The 20,518-nt window shown below is 38.4% G+C and overlaps 1 protein-coding gene across 1 annotated transcript in view; it reads left to right on the top strand.

The window, feature by feature from the left end:
• Positions 1-13,430, top strand: part of LOC149806224 (uncharacterized) — a 138,974-nt gene extending 125,544 nt beyond the window's left edge. The window contains exons 9-10 of the mRNA XM_089951175.1: positions 8,620-8,770; positions 9,093-13,430. Of these exons, the coding sequence (XP_089807301.1) occupies positions 8,620-8,770; positions 9,093-9,261 (320 nt within the window). The 3' untranslated portion in view covers positions 9,262-13,430. The remainder of the gene's footprint in view (positions 1-8,619; positions 8,771-9,092) is intronic.
• The last annotated feature ends 7,088 nt before the right edge of the window (positions 13,431-20,518 follow it).

Here is a 20,518-nt window from a genome sequence, read left to right as displayed (position 1 = left end):
AATCAAACGTGAATGCACAAGCACAAATAGATAAAACTAAACGCAATACATCAGGCAAATGAAAAAATAATAATAATTCAAGCGATTGCATTTTCTGATCCTGATAAGAACACACAATAAAACAAGTTATCGACGGAATTTCCAAATTAGGGAGCCATTTCAACTCCCCTTAGTGTAAACATGCCTACTGTGCCACAGCTAACACAGCAGCATTGAATTTAATACCAATTCCTATGAGAAAAGCAGAATAATTGAATTATTAAGAACCATATTTCTACCAAATCCATCACGTGGCAATTATTCCTCCCACCTATGCATCAGGCAAAGACGATTGACGAATATGATTCCTGAAATCGTAGCGGTCTTACAAAATTTTGGTCAAGCTGGGGTTCAAGGAGACATTATTTTTACTGCTCATCTGGTTATGCCGTTATGTCGTAACAATGATGGACTTAAAACTACTACTCCGTGGATTCACGGTTTTGCCCGTGTAATCCTGAACCGCAAAGACAGCAGCACCATTAATTATGAAATAGGTAGAGGCATCGAAAAGATCATTATATATATATCATTACAGGATTGGGATGGACTGTCTAATTATGCGCGAAACTCAAAGTAATTTCACACTGTGTCAGTCATTTCGCGGATCCAGTTACATACCAATACTAAACTGGATCTCGATGGTCAGTTATCAACATGAACAGCTTTGATAACAAATGTTTTGAATGGACAATTTGTTCGACACTATATCCGGCTAGTGATCACTAAGTCATCACTCGCAAATATTAGGAACACCTGGATGAACTCAGCTTTGGTCATATTAAATTTTCCATGCAGGTTACCAGAGTCAAACGGAAAAATTTGAAACACTTAACCGATGTATCTCCGTTAACGAGTTCACTTATGACATTATCTTTCCATAGTCAACACGAACAAACTCAGATTGACTTGTTGCTGCCGTGTGAAATGAAAGTATTAGAATCGATATCGCAATCTTACTCTTGCCCATCACAGCAGGAATAAAGGAAATAAATATCCGTGCAGAAGTTGCATGCATGTACTTACACCCAACAACTGCTCACCAGTCATGATTTTCACTGCGGTGTTTTCAGTTTAAAACCACAGCGAAGAATTATGCTAGAGCTTGGGAAAACACTGTCAAACTCACTGCAGTACAATGAAAGATGAATGTCCCGTATATCATATACGCGTATTCTGAATGCCTGAATGTTTCAGTGGAAAGTTATGAGCCCAGCTCTGCTAATAAAGACACAAATGCGCCTGATATCGATCAAACAGTGCAAGGTGCTGAAAAATTACCTGTGGGTTCTGTTATGGATTGGTACAATGCAATGAAAAACAGAGCTGTCAGTCCTTGTATTGTGCCCAGAGTGTTAGCCCTCTAAATTCAGTACAGATATTTCTCAGATTTATCGAAGTTACAGTAAAGTGGATTCGGCAGCAGCTCTGCTCACCATCATGCATAATTATGGTGATAACGTTTGTGCATTTTTCAGGACCGTTCATTCCTGGATTTACGTAAAAGCTTTCATGTAAAATCCCTCCACCAATAAAGAGTAAAGCCCGTGCAATGATAAAGAGCAAGGTCTCTGTTCAAAGGTTCGTGATCACTGTCACATCCCTGCTTTGTTCAGGTACCACACGAAACGCTTGTAATTTGCAGTTGAAAATGTACCCCAAATAACAAAACTCCTTTTGATGCGTCATAACCTGGGTGGGTATGATGGCCAGTTAATAATGCTAGCAGCAGTCACGGCATCAAAATCACCGATGAGCGTGATCTCCAAAATCTTGGAAAAATACCTGACGTTTCAGCTGGGACAATTGCAATTTATCGATTCTATAAATATTTTGAATTCGTCCATGTGCAACGTAGCGACGAATCCAACGGCGGAAAAGTTCAAGATCTCTCATCGATACTGTCCAACCAATACAGACCTGCTGACGAGAAAAGATGTGTATCAATACGTGTACTTGAGTGACTGAAATGCGTTGCTGAAACTCTGTTACTAGCGATCGAAGCGTTTTATTCATCGTTGTTAAATGAAGGTATTTCAGGAAAGAATTGCAAACACGCAAAGAAAATTTGTCAGAATTTGACTGTAAAAATCTTCGCGACTATGATGATCCATATCTGCTCACTGATATGTCGTCGCTTACTGATGTGTTGAAGAAATTTCGTGATACTGTCACGCAGGTGCACAAGCTAGTTTCTGAGAATTACTCCTCAACGGGTATGGATTGAGATGCATTGTTGTCCAAAAGCAAACTCGAGCTGGAATTTCTCACTGACATTGATCAGCATGTCTATCGAGCGTTCACTTCGTGGCGGAATATCAATGACAGCTCAAAGATATGCTCGTTCCGACAACCCGAACGTGGAAGGGTATGTCCCTTCTGATCTCAGCAGTTCCATCTTGCATGTCGATTCGCATAATCTTTATGATTGAGCAATTATGCAACCACTTCCGGTTGGTAGATTTCAGTGGATCGATCCTGTGCACGTTGACTTACAAAACATGTGCACGATAACAACATCAACAATGACCATGGTTACTTCTTTGAAGTTGACCTAGAATGTCCAGTGCATTTACATGACGCACACAACGGTTATCTGCTGACCCAATAGGCGATTCTGGTGCCGGGTACATTTTTATCCACTTATCAGTGCACGATTGTCGTTGAATCCAGACACATATACACTGATCACACCAAACTGATACCAAGTCTGAAGACCAAACACAATTATGTATTACAAGTTGTACTTACGATTGGGTATGCGTGTAACCAAAAAAAACGAGTGCTTGAAATTCCTCAGCAAGCTTGGATAACCCCATACATTCAGATGAACATGGACCGACGCACAAAGGCCACCATTTGACGTTGAGAAAGACTTTTTCAAAGTCATGAACAATGTTGTGTTTGGAAAAACCATGAATAATCTGCACAAAGGAATTCGAGTCGATCTTGTTCATGATAGCGAGCAAGTCAAACTTTGAAGGCTCATTGCGAACGCGGTCTTTGAATCCAGAAAAAATTCTTTGATGGCGAGATTATTGCCGTTCACAGTAAAAAATAAAAACTAATGCTGATATAACCAATAATGGTTAGATCGTCCGTACTGGACGTGTTGAAGCTGCTCATGTACTAATTTTACAGTGACAATATCAAACAGTTTTATCAGGATCGGGTCAAGATGCTGTACACCGACGATAATTCGTTGCTGATGCATATCATTACCGATGGTGTGTGCGTTGACATGGCACAACCAAATATGATCTAAGAATTTGATACCAGCGAATATCCGAAAGACCATCAGTGGTTTAACAACGCCAATAAATGGTGGTTGGCAAGTTCAATGATAAATGCTAGGGCAAAAAAAAAAAATCGAAGAGTATGTGGTACTGCGACCCAAAGTGTACTCGATTGTTTTCGGACGGCAGAGCTTCGGCAAGAATATTAAGAAGGCCAAAGATGTTTCAAAGGTGATTCTAGAAAAAGATCTCAAACACGATCTATACCTGTAGTGTCTTCGACACCGACATGCATACTCACACACCGTACAAAATTATGTGATCCAAGAAGCATCGCATGTCAATGCAACAAGGGGAGTTTATCTCAGCATGATACCAGGCGATGGATAATTCCCAAAGGAATCACCACTTAAGCATTTGGTCATCGTGCTACTTGTGATTCAGCTTGCGATTGATAGTGGATAATGATGTGTTAAAACAAATCCTGGTGGGATCTCCATATTCGCTGAAACAACTTGCAATCCTCTAGCACAAATGCACGGCTGGGGAGCTTTCCCCCAACAAAATAATGACAACCCCATTCGGTTATGTATTGATTGTCTTGGATTATCAATCAGCTCCAAAGTCAAGAATACATCCACCGACCACACCGGGTTAGTTGCACTACGTTGTTGACCGCCTTCCAACTCACCATGTGAATACAAATACCGAACAATCTTATCTCCCAGTTGCTGTATCGGTGCTGGATGTAAATTAATTTCTGAGTAAGAGTAACCGTTTTTGATGGAATCGCATTGTCTGGTTTTGCTCTAGTCGTGCGTGTGGCTTCATTGTTCAATGCTGCTATGATCAATGGAAGTCATGCTACCCAACCCTGCCTCTGGCCTCATCAACAACTCCTGTGCATAATGATGACCGAATAATCGTTCTTTGAGAATGGTCACGATGCACATTGATACGTCCAACACTTACTCGCACTTGGTGTTTGACCAGCATCACATCCAAAGATCCGAGAAATTCTTTGGCAGGATCCATTTGTGACAATTGTGGCTATGTGAGCGGTCCGCGTGTATAAATGAGCTCAAGTGCATTTGCAACACTTGCAAAATCTTTTGATGTCAACGGCTCCAATTCTTTTTATCTGCTGGCCACATCGACAATGGTTAGGCCTACTTGTATATGCGCAATCTGCCTTGTCGGTCAAGGACATGATGGTTTGAAAGAAACATCAAATTCTGCCTGATAAACCTCATTTAACGTTTGGACTTCCGATGTGTTTGTTCATATCTGTATAATTTACTTTTAATGAGTGAAGTTTTGTCCACGGGAGGCTATTTGTTCACAACGAGAGTCAGTGCCTCCAAATGCAATCTTGACTTTCATACCATCATGCAATATGTTGTCACAATGTTGGATTAATGAATGAGATACACGTCGGCGCATTGACGTCCACGCAAAAGAAAATTTGCAGATTTTTCCGTCATCGATTTCTCCGCACAAACAGCACCCAAACTGTCCAAGCTTGGCGATGGAACCGTATTTCCAAAACACAGTTCGTGCACTAATTATTGGCCCGGCTGGATCAGGAAAAACTCAACTGTTGTTGAATATGGTTGTACGATGGCTAACATGGGATTAGTGAACGTGATTGCACACTCGTCTGATGAGTAACCGTGCTATAATGTTTTAAAAGATTTTCAGAAAGATTTGAGTAACAAAATACCTTTGAGAAATGCTAACAATACTTCCATCGATTTCTTTTTCACCTCAGATGAAGCACCTACCATAGATAATCTTGTTGTATACCAAGATATGATGCTTAAGAACCAAGTCAGTCCCGCAAAAATATTTTCACAAGGCGGCACAAAAACGCGGAAGTGATCTATTTGACTGAACGAGACGCATGTTTGCCGAAAGTGATTCATGACAGCTTCAACATGTTGATGATATTTCGAGGCATTGATGCGCGAAATGTTGGAAGCTTTCATTCGACTCGGTGTGCCGCCGATCGCAAATGGGATGTATTTGGTGAAAGATATGTCACAGTCGCGACAGACTGCACGAAGAAATCTCACGGCTGAGTTACACCAGACATTTGCTTCGCCGATTAAAGAAATTTCTGAAGGTGCCTAGGATATTAAAAAGGCCACCAGAACAACTGTATAACAGGTGTTAGCGCTCGTTCGAACAGAAACGACCCCTGATAAAAAAAACAACAAAATGTCACAAGAGCAACTGAAGAGACGATTACATGTTGTCAGAAGAAAATAAGGAAGACAAAGAAGAGCGTGCTGAAATTCGAGAAGCCGCTGGTGCACTAGGCAAACGTACATGTGAACTTGATAAGGATGCAATAAAGGCACTTCAGAAAAATATCAGACGTGCCACTCAAATACAAGTTGCAGTTTTGAACACCAGTTCAATTGTTTAACAAAAATTCTCGCCCGGAGAGATCTCCCGACTGGAAAAAGCGCATCATGATAAAAATGCCATCAAACATAAATCTTGTTTTGCGTAAAATGCAAATTTTAAACCATCGTTTTAGAGAAATAATCACAGCTGGGCTTCTAAAAATTGAGACGTAAAGGTATTTCTTTTGTCGTGTCATTTGAGAATTACAGTTTAATGTTTATTCAAATTATTTGTATTAAAAAGGATTAATTCTTTTCTCTGGATAATACTTTTGAGTTCTCATACAGAATTCTTGAACAAAAACATTTCTTAAATTTTTTATTTGGATATCAGAACTGGAGGATTATTTATTGTGTTTCTGCAAGGAACTGTAGACCACAACACATTACAGGATACAGCCTTCCATCTTGGATTCTTCGTCGGGACTCTAAATTGAATTAATTGAAACATTTGAATTTTAAGACTTCTTACATTTTATTCGTTGATTATTCTTGGATTATTTTTGGATTTGATTCTTAAAACCGTAAGTTCTTTTTTTCCAATTTAAACAATATTTTTCCAGGGAAATAAAAAATGTGTTAAATTTCTCAAAGCTTGTAGTTTTCACTCTTTCTTGTGATACTGTTTATTCGAGCCTAAACAAGTAACAATGTGCAGGACAGGTCTAGGTTTTCCTTCCATATGACCCATTCTTGGAAGTTGAGATAAATCTTAAACAGAATGATAACACTTGATTACCCCGCTATGCCTGAGTGGCATATATTAATAATGGTATCATGGCGTTGTTCAACAGTGTATGTTATTCAATTGATGAAAGGAAATCAAATGAATTTTGAACAACGTCTACGTAGCCGCAAGAATTCTCGGACTCAACAGATACAGCGATGATTACATGAAAACCTATGGCCTAACACAGTTCAAGGCAGTACACAACGGCTCCTGTTAGTCGTACTTCGTTTGAACCAAACCTTGCTGTTCACACCATCGTAGTCCTTGGCTCCAACCCATATTTCAACCTAGGATATAAAAAACGTTTCATTCATTTATACTTTTTTGCGCAATTCCCCTTAGTTACATCTTTGGAGTTTGTAAAGATGTTTGCAATGTTTATTTTTGCGGTCAAACGAACACTCACTTTGTTTCGTAAAAGCTACTCCAACAATGTAATTTGACGTACAGGAGGTGCTGCTGATAAAGTTGCTTTAGAAACATTAACGTTGTGGATGCTTGTGTTTTTCCCCTTTACTGAGTACAGAATCACATTCCAGTTTATGCAGCTGAAGCGTTTCGTGCACTAAACATGGCAAACACGTTGATTTCACATTAAAGTACGTGCAATATTATACATCAATCTCTATTAATATTTATCGGCGTTACTCAGATCGCCGACACGGTGCTGATGTAGATCGGAACCGATTTGCCACCAAAGCGGATTTGTCTGAATTTACTACTCGTGTTGGTGTCGAACCAGGTGAAAGTGGTAAGCTTAAAGCATCTAATGTGGACATTCAAGGTATTATTGTGATGTTGAAAGACAACTTCTTGGTAGAAATCTGCTTGAGTTCACTAGAAACGGTGGAATCATTAACAGCGGCGTGCCATTTGGTTTTATCAAAGACTATGTTGATACAGGCAATGATAGAGTGAAACAATACATGGATCAGCTGATTGTTAAGGCGCTCGCAAGGTAACCTTTTTGGAACGCAATTGTGGGAATATTACTCAAGGAAGAATTTTTTAAAAAAAACAACTGAAATGGCAACTTAGCAAATGGTCTCCTTTATTTAACTTCTTTTGAGGGAAATGGTATTGACAGATCTAAACGTCACATAGTAAAGTAAAGCGAGTCTGGATGATTATAGTACGTGGAGTTGGCTGGGAATGTTGATAAGTGATAAGGGGCATCTTTGTGATCATTATGTACCACTGACATCGCAAATTAACAGGACGGACTACATTGCTTTAGAATTGTACATTGTTGCATTATCACAATCATTACTTCCTGGAAAAAAGATTCAGCTCAAAGCACTTAGCGTATATCATGATGGGTTCTTAACCGTATTTGGTGTTGTGTTTAAGAGTAGATTTTTTATATCTTATTATATATATAATGGAATCTGACTGCTATGATACGATGCGGAATTTGACAGCCGGCAGCAAAAATTAACATTGATAACAATTTTGTTTCACTTCTCGAGGAATATCTGTTATAACGGTGTTACCAAACACTCCTATGAATTATCGTATAATGTTGTTAAGGGCCAAGTACATATTGCCATTTGGAATCTCCCTGGTGTATCACTACTAACTCGACGTCATCTAATCACGTGATCAAATCTAGAAACTAATTGACCTCTTTGACTGACACATTTAATGTATCAATTTTCTCTTTGATATTTTATTTATATAAGAACATTACACAATTGACTACAGACATATGTAGATCACTGAAAAACTCTTCAGAATGATCTGTATTTAAAAGATGTTTTTTTTCTTCAAATTTTATCATACGATCGATGCGGTTCGAATCCATATTGTTGATGTGGGGGTTTTTTTTGCCGAAAGATATCTTTCGAAACGCAAAGAATGTATGCCAAGCTACAAAGATTATATTTTAGAAGAGCAGTTAAATGTGACTTTTGTGTTACAAATGGTCTGAAAATGTTCAAAACACTAAAACCTCAGTTCATAAATAATACCGAGAAACTGATGGTACATAATATTTACAAGGTGAGTCTATTACTTCTCGTGAATCACAAATATTGGTGCACATCTCTTAGCTATTCTATTTATACATATCTTTAAACGTGTAGACCTGGAGGAAAATAAAACAAATATCACGTACTAAATTCTACAAATTTAAAAAAAAAAAAACTTTTACATGCATATTTATCACGACTGATCATCAAACCAACATTTCTTACGATACCAGGGTCAAACGTCAGACTGGTACAGCGAACCAACATGAATGCGACAGAAGGCTATGTGGAATTACTCTACCGTGGCGAATGGGGGACAGTTTGCAATGAAAAATGGGATAAGAATGATGCGATCGTTCTATGCAATATGATGAGTCATATTGGGTAAGTTTTATTTATAAGTATTTACCAATTCATCACGAAATGGTGCTTTAAGTTTTATTGTAATAATATTTCATATAAATTTATATCATAGTCATTAGTATGGTGATAACACCCAGTCTGGCCTGAAGTATATCAAAACTGAAAGTTATGACGGGTTTTATATTAAATGTCAATATAATATACCACCTCGTCACCAAAAATTAAAATAAAGAAGCTCGTCATCGTGGAATCGTAATAAACAATTCACTATTTTGTTTTGTAGTACCGACATACATCCGGTATAATGCTCAGTTTAAAGAGTCTATTTGTCTCAATTTTCTAGGGGTGACGCTGTAGATCCATCATCTTATTTAAACACTACGGTCACTACCAACGTCTGGACATCTGGGGTGCAGTGTACTGGAAATGAAATGAGCATATTTGAGTGCAAGAATTTTGGCTGGAACAAAAGCAATTCTACTTGTCCGAAGAGCGGAGCAAAGTGCAAATAAACCCACCTTTAATTAAACAAATGGTTACATTTCCATTCCTGGGTCATTCAAAGGATCTCCGGATGGTTTCCAAGTGATCTTTCCAGCTGTCTTTGTAGATGAAGATAACATTGATGTAAGCATTACAATTATAGAGACCAGATGTAATCATCTTCATTGAACATTGGAAAGCACAAGTCGAACCTTACATCACTAACGCCAGAACTTTATATTGATAATGTTCATCTTGAGCTAAGAATGCCGAATTTTCCTTGCCCATTCCGGGAATGGAATTTGTTTTAGTCCGTTCTAAAGGTCAAACCAAACTTGGTGAAATATTTTGCATTGTCAATTTTATCAATGCAGTCGTCAATTCTTGACAATGGAAACAAATTTGTTTTGGTCACACTGTTAACTTTCCTCTAGTCAGTGCACATGTATAAATTATTATATAGTCTCTGCACAAAGAAACATGGTGAACTCCTTTGACTTTTTATTCCTTCTATAAAATATGTAATTTCTTTCAATTAAACATTCTTGCTTAAGAGGGTTCATTATGTATATATGGATGCTTTTCACAGGAATCTACAATTTCAACGTCATATTAGATTGTATTTGCTCGTGTTGGACCATTTGGAAACAAGTGTTCATGTTCAACTAATAACTATTTTAGTTCATTCTTTTCCTGTGGCTATAATCCAATAGTTTCTGCTCCAGAATATTCAATATTTCTGAAGATCGGTAACTCCAAATTCACTGCAGTCTAATTGTATTCCGCCGTTTAAATCCTCTGTTAGGAAGAGGTGCAACTAAACTTACTAAATAATTAACAAGGCTGTTTCTATCAAAATATTCATTTAACATATTAACATCCAATCAGTATTAATTTAAGTCTGGTTCTTTCTAACCTCATAAAGATCATAATTTGTATCCTGAAGATGATTTGTAGGTACAGGCATGAGAGCCAGAACTTAATCACCAGGCTGAAACTCATTTCCGTTGTATTTCTGTCATACTCTAATTTCATATTACACTTGGTCTTAGGTAAGAGACCTTCACAGTCTATCGTTGTTTTGTAAAATGGTTTACCAAATGAAGGAATATGTTTCAGAAGTAACTTGGATAGCTTCTGACTAGGTTTTCTCAAAATTTGACAAGTTCGCCAAGATCAACAGGTGTTTACAAACATCACTTTTAATTTTCAGCCATGCAAAATGATTCAAGATCATGTGATAAGGCATATTGACACCTATATGACTAGCTAAAGAGAATTCATTGGCTAGACTAAGTATTTCCAGTCTATACGACTCAGTTGGTTTCCATTTTCTCATCATGACACCACTTTTAACAAATAACAACAAGTACTTCTTTGGCTTCAGTTTCTTTCAAAATCTTCTGTAACGAGCATGATATCTCAGGATCTTATTCGTACTCGACGATGAGCGATAATAGTCCGTCATTCTGATTAGAGTTAAGAGTATGAGTAGTAAAAACAAAATTGCTGTGAACAATATCTTTATAATGATGGATACTGTAGCAGAAGTGACCTCATCACAAACATTACCAACACATGTGTCAGCAAAAGGAATAATTGTCTGATAAACATTTTTCTCAAGAGCATTCCTTGCCATATCTATGGTAATTGCTCATGTTGGGTATAAATCAGGGATTTCATTTTCAATAGGATCGAGTTTCTTACAAATGAATCCACCACAACCTTATCCCCAACTAGATCATTCCCTAGTAATTCAATAATTCCTTTGATGGGTAATGGTGTCACTCTTACGAGTGTCAGAGGTCATCAGACTAACTCTGATGACAAATATACGCAGTGAAGAGGACCATTAACAAAATCGCACTCTACTTCCTGAATCAGAACACTTTCAATAAAAAGTTTCTTTAAACACATTGGCAAACGAAAGACCGAGAAGCTGCTGTATTGCTTAAACGTTCAAAATAAATAGGCATGAATAGTATCACCAATAAGCGATATAGAAAATTTCGGCAGTACAGTTCATACTTCTCCAAAATAAAATCAGACTAGGGTTTCTTTGGCCCAATAAATGTATTGCTTACAGTACATGACCGTAAGTGTAACATTTTAGAAATAATAGCATTCGAAATAGATCTGATATGATTTGGTTGCTTGTTTCGTAATCTGTTGAGATCAGAACTATTCTTGCAACAGGAAAGAATAAGGAGTTCTGATTAGTCTTATCATATATTTGATTCCTGCACGTAATGTCAAGTTGATGCTTGGAGGTGTCCGTACGAGGCTGACATGGATTTGGGGGAGGGTGTTTTTTTCTTTTTTTTTCTTTGGCTTGTTGTTGTTGTCGTTTGTTGTTGATTTTTCCCCCCAAAGAAACTGCTGATTTGAAGACTTGTTGATAAACGAAGCTTTGCGAGTCAAGTAATAATCTCACAGCATTTTCCAATGTTTAGACTATTTTCTCATCACAATATTGTCTTGATATTACTCTGGTTGGAATTCTTGCACACTTCAACTAATACGGGTTTTCTAAGGTTATCATAATATTTATCAACCTCTTTAGAAGAACACCACTTATCAAATTACTTGCTTTTTCCCATGTAAATTTGCCATAGTTCTGGTGAGTTGCATTTTTACATTTCCAAAACCCTTGTCGATAGTTATCGGGTACGAACTCATTACGTTTCAAGATATATTCCTTAAAGATATCAGCAACTCTGCTATACCGACAACGAAATGCAAATATCCCAAGCTCTGGAGAAAAGTATACTTTCTGATAACAAGGTCTGATGCTCTCTTGGCCGTTTCATATTGTCAACAAGTATCTTAAAATGAAACCAATAATGGTTATACTTCGTTTTCGTGAAAAGGGGAACTAACTTAATATTTCTGATAACATCAAAGCCTGAAGTTATGTATGTAAATGGGAGTGTGTTTTACACCTGTCAGCTCTAATTATTTTAATCTAAATTGAAATTCCTTTTCTTCTTTTTTCTCTTTTTCTCTCCATCTGTATTTTTCTCTCTTCATTTTCTATTTGCCTTTCCATTAGCATATCTTCCATTTCTTTCCTTCTAACTTTCATGAAAAACTCTAACCCCCTGGGTATGGTTCAAAACAAGGTTCTCTACTTTAGATGACATTTGAAAGAACGCTTGTTGGTTTCGCTAAAGATTCATAATACATGTTACATCAAATTACCAGAATTCCGAAACAAGATGAATCTAAATTTAAAAAACTATGCTCTCTTAAATATTTTATAAAAGTTTGTATCCCTGACGAGTCGTCAAGTTTCTGCACTCATTTGTACACATACACACCTACATATGTGTGATAGATGTATATGCATAAGCACCTAGATATGTATTTATGCATGTATATACCTGTATACTCTTCTAGCAAAGTCACTTCGTAGCTATAAATCTAGTTCATTACAATAGATTTTAGAAAAGATTCTAGGAATTATATAAATTTTAACTTCTTTCATTTGCGATGAAACAACTATGAAACATTGTGTAAAGGAAATAAACCTTTCCTATTAATAGCAATTAGTATTTTGACTGCATTATTTGAATGTCATTATTACATCAGTTTAAATATTTGATAGAAATTTTTCATTAATCAACATAATTTGCGAAAGCCTTACAAAAATAATCCCTTCAGTGTCTCCATAATCTAACTTAATTTGTATCATTTGCTACGCAGAATATAATCACTGTCAATTAGGATAATGTATATAATGATCAGAACAGAACAGAATTGTACTATTTTACTGATTTGAAATTTGCAAAATAAACCATAGTCAATACATAACAAAATTTATATAGACTGTACCATTGCCTCAATGAATGCATACATTAATGATTAATGGCAACTAAACCTGTGTGCACAAAAAGTCATCGGGCACTCGATGGGAAGGAGAAAATACCCTGAGTTGAATTAATTTATACGCATATTTACCCTGGCATTTTTTATTTGCTACATCTTCATTTTTAGTGTGTGTTAAGTTTGTACAGATTAAAACAAAATAATAGTTATCTTCGATCTTAATAGTTACTCAAGGGTCACACCGCCTTTCAGGTTTCTTGTTTGCTACACGTCTACCAACTTCAGCATTTACTGAAGTCGTGAAACCCGTAATTTCGTTAAAACCTTTATGTGGCTGACCATACTCTAAGATAAAAATTGGTTTCGAACATATGTTTTATATCTTTATATGACGTTTTCAATGCAACTGATCAATGCCAGTCAGATAAGTATTTTGTTCGTTAGTAGAGAAGCAAGAAAAAAGAAAAGAAGCTATATCGACTGAGAGTAATACTCGACCTCTTTAAATCAACTGAGTTAGAGCAATACTCGACCTCTTCATATCGACTGAGTTAGAATAATTCTCGACCTCTTCAAATCACTGAACAAAAGTATATTAATAAGATTTTATACCCGGTTCATATAATTGTTACTATCTCATTCGCAAACATTATTTGGAAATTTTTAAGTATATAATTATTTGTATATTGCACTTTAACTCCTGGCCTGATGATTCCCGTATATATATTTAAATAAATCGAATATATTACCAAACCCATGCTATACAAACACATTGTTGGAAGAGAGTTTAACATCTAGTAAATACTTGCAATATTTCCTAGTTCCCGGTCGATATTCTGTTTAAAAATATACTTTACTCGGTTGCGACATGCCAGTAGTAATGTGGGATACCGTAGCCTCAGTGGGAATTAACATTACAGACACCCCTGGGAACGTATAGCCTCAATGGAAATTTAACATAGAGAAAAATCGTGGGAACGTATAGCCTCAAGGGAAATTAACATGGAGAAAAATCATGGGACGATATAGCCTCAAGGGAATTTAACATGGAGATAGGGGACTGTATAGCGTCAAAAGGATTTTAAACAGGGTAGGACTGTATAGCGTCAAGGGAAATTGAACATGGGATTTTTTTTTATTAAATTTTTTAAAAAGGGGTAGGCAATCGAAAGTCATTCTCTTTTCGAGAAATGTGGGTGGCCCTCAAAAGGGCCTTTGGTTTTCTTCTGCTTCTAATTTCTTCTTTTTCTCCACCAACTTCTTATTTTCTCTCCTACACTCTTTCTCTTCTTTTCTTTCTTTTTATTCTCCTCCTCTTCTTTCTTCTTCTCCTCCTCTTCTTTCTTCCTCTTCTCATTTTCTTCTTCTTTTTCAATTGTTTCATTCCATTATCTTATCCTTATCCTTTCCTCTTCATCCTCCTTCTCCTCCTTTATTTCTTTCATCACACCACTTATCATGTCCTTTGCTTTTCTTAAGTTATTAATCTCCATCTTTACTCGATGGGGACTATAGGAATAGTGGTCTTCATTGAGTCTCACTAGCATTTGTTCCATCATGCCCAAATTGTCCAAAACGTCTTGCAATGTTTGCATTTTATCCAGGTGGTTTGAAGCCATCTTCTCTGTAGAATGGTTTGAACGACGAATACTGTGGGTTCTTATACGAAAAGCGCGGACGTGATGGAAAACATCCCCTAAGACATAAAATTGATCTTACCTAGATCATGACCAAACAACGCGCGGACGTGAAGGAAAACATCCCTTACTTTTCTCATTTCATATGATCTACTATCCACATACGTGAAGCAACATTTAACAAACCCCAAATCTACTATTTACACACTCAAATCATTAAAAACAAAATCCATAATTTACTATCCACACAATCGTACGTGATCTGTTACAAAACCCAAACTATACTCTCCACATACGCTAAGAAACAATAAACAAACCCATAATCTACTATTCACACCAACGTACGTTAGCACTTACTAACACAAACACACAAACACAAACACATACAATCACACTAGAAAAAAAGAGTCAGTGTTTATATTCATACTACTCTACCTACATACATTAGCAAATTGATGGTTATTTCTTTTCTAGAGTATTGGGTAGCCCTTAAAAGGGCTGTTTGTTTTCGAACTCCAGATGCACCTATCTAATGTTGGCACCTTCCTGGCCTGGCACCACACATGCATCTTCTACTCCAATCTTTCCAGTTGACTCGTTTGACTGGGAGGATGATTAGCTTCATCACCCCAATCCTCTGTCTCTGGTATCTTGTAAGCCATCCTCTCTCCTATTTACTTTTCCTCCTCTTCCCTCTGTCTTCTCTCCTCCTCTTCCTTTTTTATTCTTTCCTCTTCTACTATAGCCTCCGCGGCCAGTTCATTTAACAGGCGCCTGACATATTCCAGATGTATCTGGAGTTCAAGAAGTTTGCTTATTCTGGTATTCATTCTGGTGTTGATCAATCAATAAGGGTAGCTAGACTGCCCAGCGAGTTTCAATTTATAGTGAAAGCGCGGACGTGATGGAAAACATCCCCCTAAAAACATAAAATTGATCTTACCTAGATCATAACCAAAACAACGCGCGGACCTAAAAGAAACACTCACTCACTTTTTTATACTGCCCATTACTATTCTAAAAAATTTTCATTAATCACTTCACTTATACACAAACACATACACTCACACTATAAAAATGAGTTAGTGTTTATATTCACACTACTCTACCTACACACATTGGCAAATCGATCGTTATTTCTTTTCTAGAGTATTGGGTAGCCCTGAAAAGGGCTGTTTTTTGTTTGCTATGGCAATTTTTAGTTCCTAAGAATGCGTCGTCCTCTGAGGATAGACTTTCTGACGATAGGTCTGCTTCTTCGGAAAGAGAAGAAGAACTCTTTGGTGTCGATACGACAATCGACAAAGCCTCTGTCAGGTTCAGGTTCCTGCTGCTGCTGCTGCTGTTGTTGTTGTTGCTGTTGTTGCTGTCTCTGAAGTCTGTACTTCTCTGTCCATTCTTCTTTCTCCCTGTTCACTTCTTCTCTGAAGAGCTCTTCTATCAGGTCTTCAGTGACTTTTAGCATTCTCACATTCTCTATCTCTTCAGCTTTCGGTATCAGACTGTGTCTGACCCTATGCAATTTCACGTAGGCTTCGTTTAGCTTAGCTAGTTTGGAGCACATCTTCGTAGGAGGATGAGTCGACAATGGATGGTCAGACTGGAAAACTGCCCCGGTTCTTAAAGTCAAAGCGCGGACGTGAAGGAAAACATCCCTCCACCCTAACTCCACGGTTTTCGAGCCGGAACGTTCAATGAGTGACATGAGAGAGATAGAGAGAAGTCAAAGAGCATGAATCAACATTCTGATAGCCAAACAAAAGACAAAGACATTTTTTTCAAAACACAACATTTTTTATTCAAAATCACTTAACACTAACCAGGAACAACTCTAACATTTTTAACAATAATCCAACATTATAACATCAAACATTTTTTTCAAATGACAAACACTTTTTTCAATTTACAGTCTACTTTAAACAGGGCTGACAACGTTGTGAATGAAATTGTGATTTCCACTGTTGAAAGTCATTAGGCCATTGATGAACACTACGTTTCCTAGCTTGAGACAAAAGATAAGCATAATGGTCACAAAACCATCGATCTATTTTCACATCGTTTCTAGAAGAAGAACGAGGATCAAAATGAGTCACTAAATGTTCTAAGGAATAGCCCAGGCTGCGATGATGCAGAAAATACACACAATATTGTCCACACACCAAGGAATCTGTGCCTTGTAATTTCACATTATTGAATCGGGTGGTCTGAGCATTTCTTCTCATAAAGTCGATGATATCGTCTTCCAAAGGGGGCAAGCCATACGAATCAAAATATTCCACACATCCTTCTTGAGGAAAGTAGACGGCTACCCAGTGGGTTCCTGGGAGATGACTTTCGTCCGTGTTGATCACATAAGCTAGATGGTTTTGAGGTTTGCGATGAGGGAGTTCATCTTTAGCACAGACGACAGGATTCCAAGAAGACGTATACGAACTGTGGTTCAAAAGGTAATAAAGTTCCCAGGTATCCATTTTTTTTCTTCTTCTTCACAGGTAATAATATGTCATCAATTCGATCCTGACTTTTTGCTTGAAAATAATGTCTGACAAATAACCGTTTCTTCGTTTCGTTTCCTCACTTTCATTCAGGAGAGCTTCGATACGATGGATCTCTTGAGTGGTTAATGGTGGACAAGAATGTTCACGTAAGTCTTTATACCACTGGTGCAACACGTCTTCGTCCGAGATGAGACTCCAAGCCTCGTCCTGATACTCATGCAATTTTTCTTCTTGACTCAACATCAGGCATTTATCGTGTTGAATTTGACTGGGATGATCGTTTTGACATCCATAGCAATTTTTCTTGATCAAATCCGTCATTTTTTCGACCAAATGTTTGGCAAAACAGGAGACTACATGGGCTTCTTGTTCTGGCCATCTTGACTTCATCATGATCACTTCTTCCACAGTCTCCTCACATTTCATCTCTAAAGTTTCTCCACTAGGTAAAGAGGGATAACAGTCTTCCATGGCTTATAATAGTCTAGAATGACTTCTCTCAAACTGTTGATTTCTATCGTATTGTCAAATTCTGCATACAGGATGACGTTCACCGTCTCAGTTAGAGCTTCTGCAAACTGAAGTTCCACACGAATCTGACCAGATTTTATAGGGTGGAAATGTCCCTCGTCGCTGCCTTGGTCTGCTGTGAAATCAAAAGCCCACAAAGCATAGCCTCCTGCATAATCCTCGTACGTAATACCGTGAGTGGTGTTGGTTCCTAACTGCCCCGTGGCTTCGTACAGGGACAAGTACGACCTCAAGTAATTCTTCTTCTCAAAGTCAGGTTCGAAAGGTCGGGTACACAAGGTTTTGCCATCGCGACTGACTTCAATCTTGGACACTTTGTAATGTTTAAACTCAAAAGGATTTTGATCGTGGACTCCGTTGAAGGCTCTATTCTCGACCATACCAAGGATTAAACGTTTGGGTAACTGCCCTTGGAACAGATGATCTTCGATCGTGGATCGCTGTCCAGCAGGAATGGTGAAGGTTTTTACTTCCACGCGTCGTATGGGATACTTGGCAGTCGTTCTGCTCAACGTCTGACTAATGTCGTTTCCCACTTTAGGTAACACTTCCACACAACGTATGTAGAGTCTGGCTTCTTGGATGATGGTTTTGTAATTGTCACTATCAGCCACTAAATGGAAAGTGACGCTGCTACGATTCAGTCTCAGGAGAACATTCACCCCGTTCAGTAAATCCTTTTCTTGCAACCACATGTCCAAATGTAAACGATCCATCAGTTCTAAACTCTGGCCATTTTTGATTTTGTCTCTTCGTTCTACAAATCCCTCATTGTAGTCTTTTTTTGTATCAATTTCCAATTTGTCAAACTCGCCTGCATCGTCAGCTTCCCATAACACACAAGCATTGAGATGAGTGTTTTTGGCGTCTGTTCCGTACGTCAAGAGATTTTCCAGGTAGGCACGGTAAGGGTAAGTATCCATGCTGCTACTGACTAGTTTGTTATTCAAGTACAAGTCCACTCCGCTAAACAAGGAATGCATGAAATTGTTGACGGGAGCAACTGGCTCGTCATCTATTACTCCGCCTGTTTTATCAAGAACTTTGACTTTCAGGTACAAGTAACTGCTGTTCAAATCGATGTAATCTTCGGGCTGACCTTTGATTTCAAACTCGATGGGAGCGGAATCCGTCAAAGAGGAGACAGGGTGAAATTCCACCCATTGGGATTCTTGCATGGTCATCATAGTGGGTGGCATGGCAAAAAGATCCAGTTCCGACTTGGAACAGGCTCAAGACTCTCGGTGCATCATTTTTTTTTTGTGTCTCAATAATCGAAAACGTCTAAGTCTCGAACGGTTTTTCTTTTCTTTGCCTTTCTAGCTTTAGACGTGTGAAGTCTGGTGAAAGGGTATTTTCTTCGTCGTCTCTTTCTGCCTTGTCCTTGCTGAATGCCTGACTCGGTAGCGTGCAGGGCATTTATAGGTGTTTCTCGTCGGCTCAAAAGGTCTTTGCCGGTTTGCAACAAGACATTTTTGCCTGCCCTCAAGAAGGCTTCTTTGGGGTTTTGTTTGTCGATGATGACATTTTGGAGAAATTCTTTGCCGTGTGTCAATGCCGCATCTTTCAAGGCGTGCAATCCGCGTGTCACCATCGGTTTCAAGACTGGGGCCACCGAACGAAAGGCTGATTTTAACATATCTCCTAAACCGTGTCCTCCCTGTCGAGCAACCCCTCGGTACACTGGATACATGACTTACGAGTCGTGAGAGAATCGTTTTCGAAAATGGAGTTTCACTGTGACTTTCCCTTTGGTGAATGGAATATTTTGTCCCAGATCTCCTTTTATAGCAATGTTGACCGTGTCCAAATAAGATTTGCTGACGGGCAAATAGTGAGGATGTACAAATTCGCGGTGGACGTGATAAGTGTTTCCACCTTCCTCGTCAGCGAGCGTGGCAGAATCCACTTTGAAAGGAATGACACGCAGTAACGGCACGGAGGTGTGTCCCACCACGTTGTACTCCACCACATCGGAGTACACAAACATCAAATTCAGTCCTTGGTTCAGTTCTACTGGGGTACGAAAGAACTTGCTAAAAGAATCGTTCTCGGAAATGACTGGCAATTCGTTTTTCTTCATTATGGCCATCCTCATGTCCATGTCCCCGCCCAACATGTCAAACAATTCAGGACAAAATAAGAAAGACAACATTTTGTGCCCCTCAGGAAATTTCATCGAGAAGCGACGAGCGACTTTGTGGTACTCCAGGGTGACACTTTTTCTGACACTCTCCAAAGCTTTCAGAAACACGACATTAAACCTAGAGCTTATGGTGCTGACCAAATGTTGACCACTAAAATAATAGCCTGGGGGAATGATCAAGCGATAGGTCGTCTTTTGAGTTTCTGGGTTAAATATTTTGTGATCATATTTGACGTGGGTATTCAAGTACTGTTGCATTTGCTCGTCATGAACTTCCACTGAAAAAAAATTTTGATTGGGAAGGACATTGAGGACTTGAGTCGGGTGAATGATTTCTACCAAAGCCACTTCCCAATGGGCTTCGTGATCTAATGGGATGGCCTGAGGTAATTTGGCCGTGTAACAGCACAACGTGTTATTGGAAAACACCTCCATGGAACTGTCACTGGGTAAGGTTAAGTACAATTGGTTAGTGTGACTCATAATTCCAGAGTTCTGTGGCTGTCCGAGGGGTTACTGGACGTCAGAGGCGTGTCTCCGCCCAAAATGGGGTTGTTGTTGTTGTTGTTGGCGTGGTGGCTGGCACTGGCACTGGACACAAGGTTCCCGTGGTTCCCGTTCGAGGAGAATTTCAGGGAGGGATTAG

The sequence above is a fragment of the Sinohyriopsis cumingii genome, chromosome 2, assembly GCF_028554795.1.
Source record: "Sinohyriopsis cumingii isolate HCF-2022 chromosome 2, ASM2855479v2, whole genome shotgun sequence".
NCBI classification, from domain to species: domain Eukaryota; kingdom Metazoa; phylum Mollusca; class Bivalvia; order Unionida; family Unionidae; genus Sinohyriopsis; species Sinohyriopsis cumingii.
This window is presented reverse-complemented; position numbering and strand designations above follow the sequence as displayed.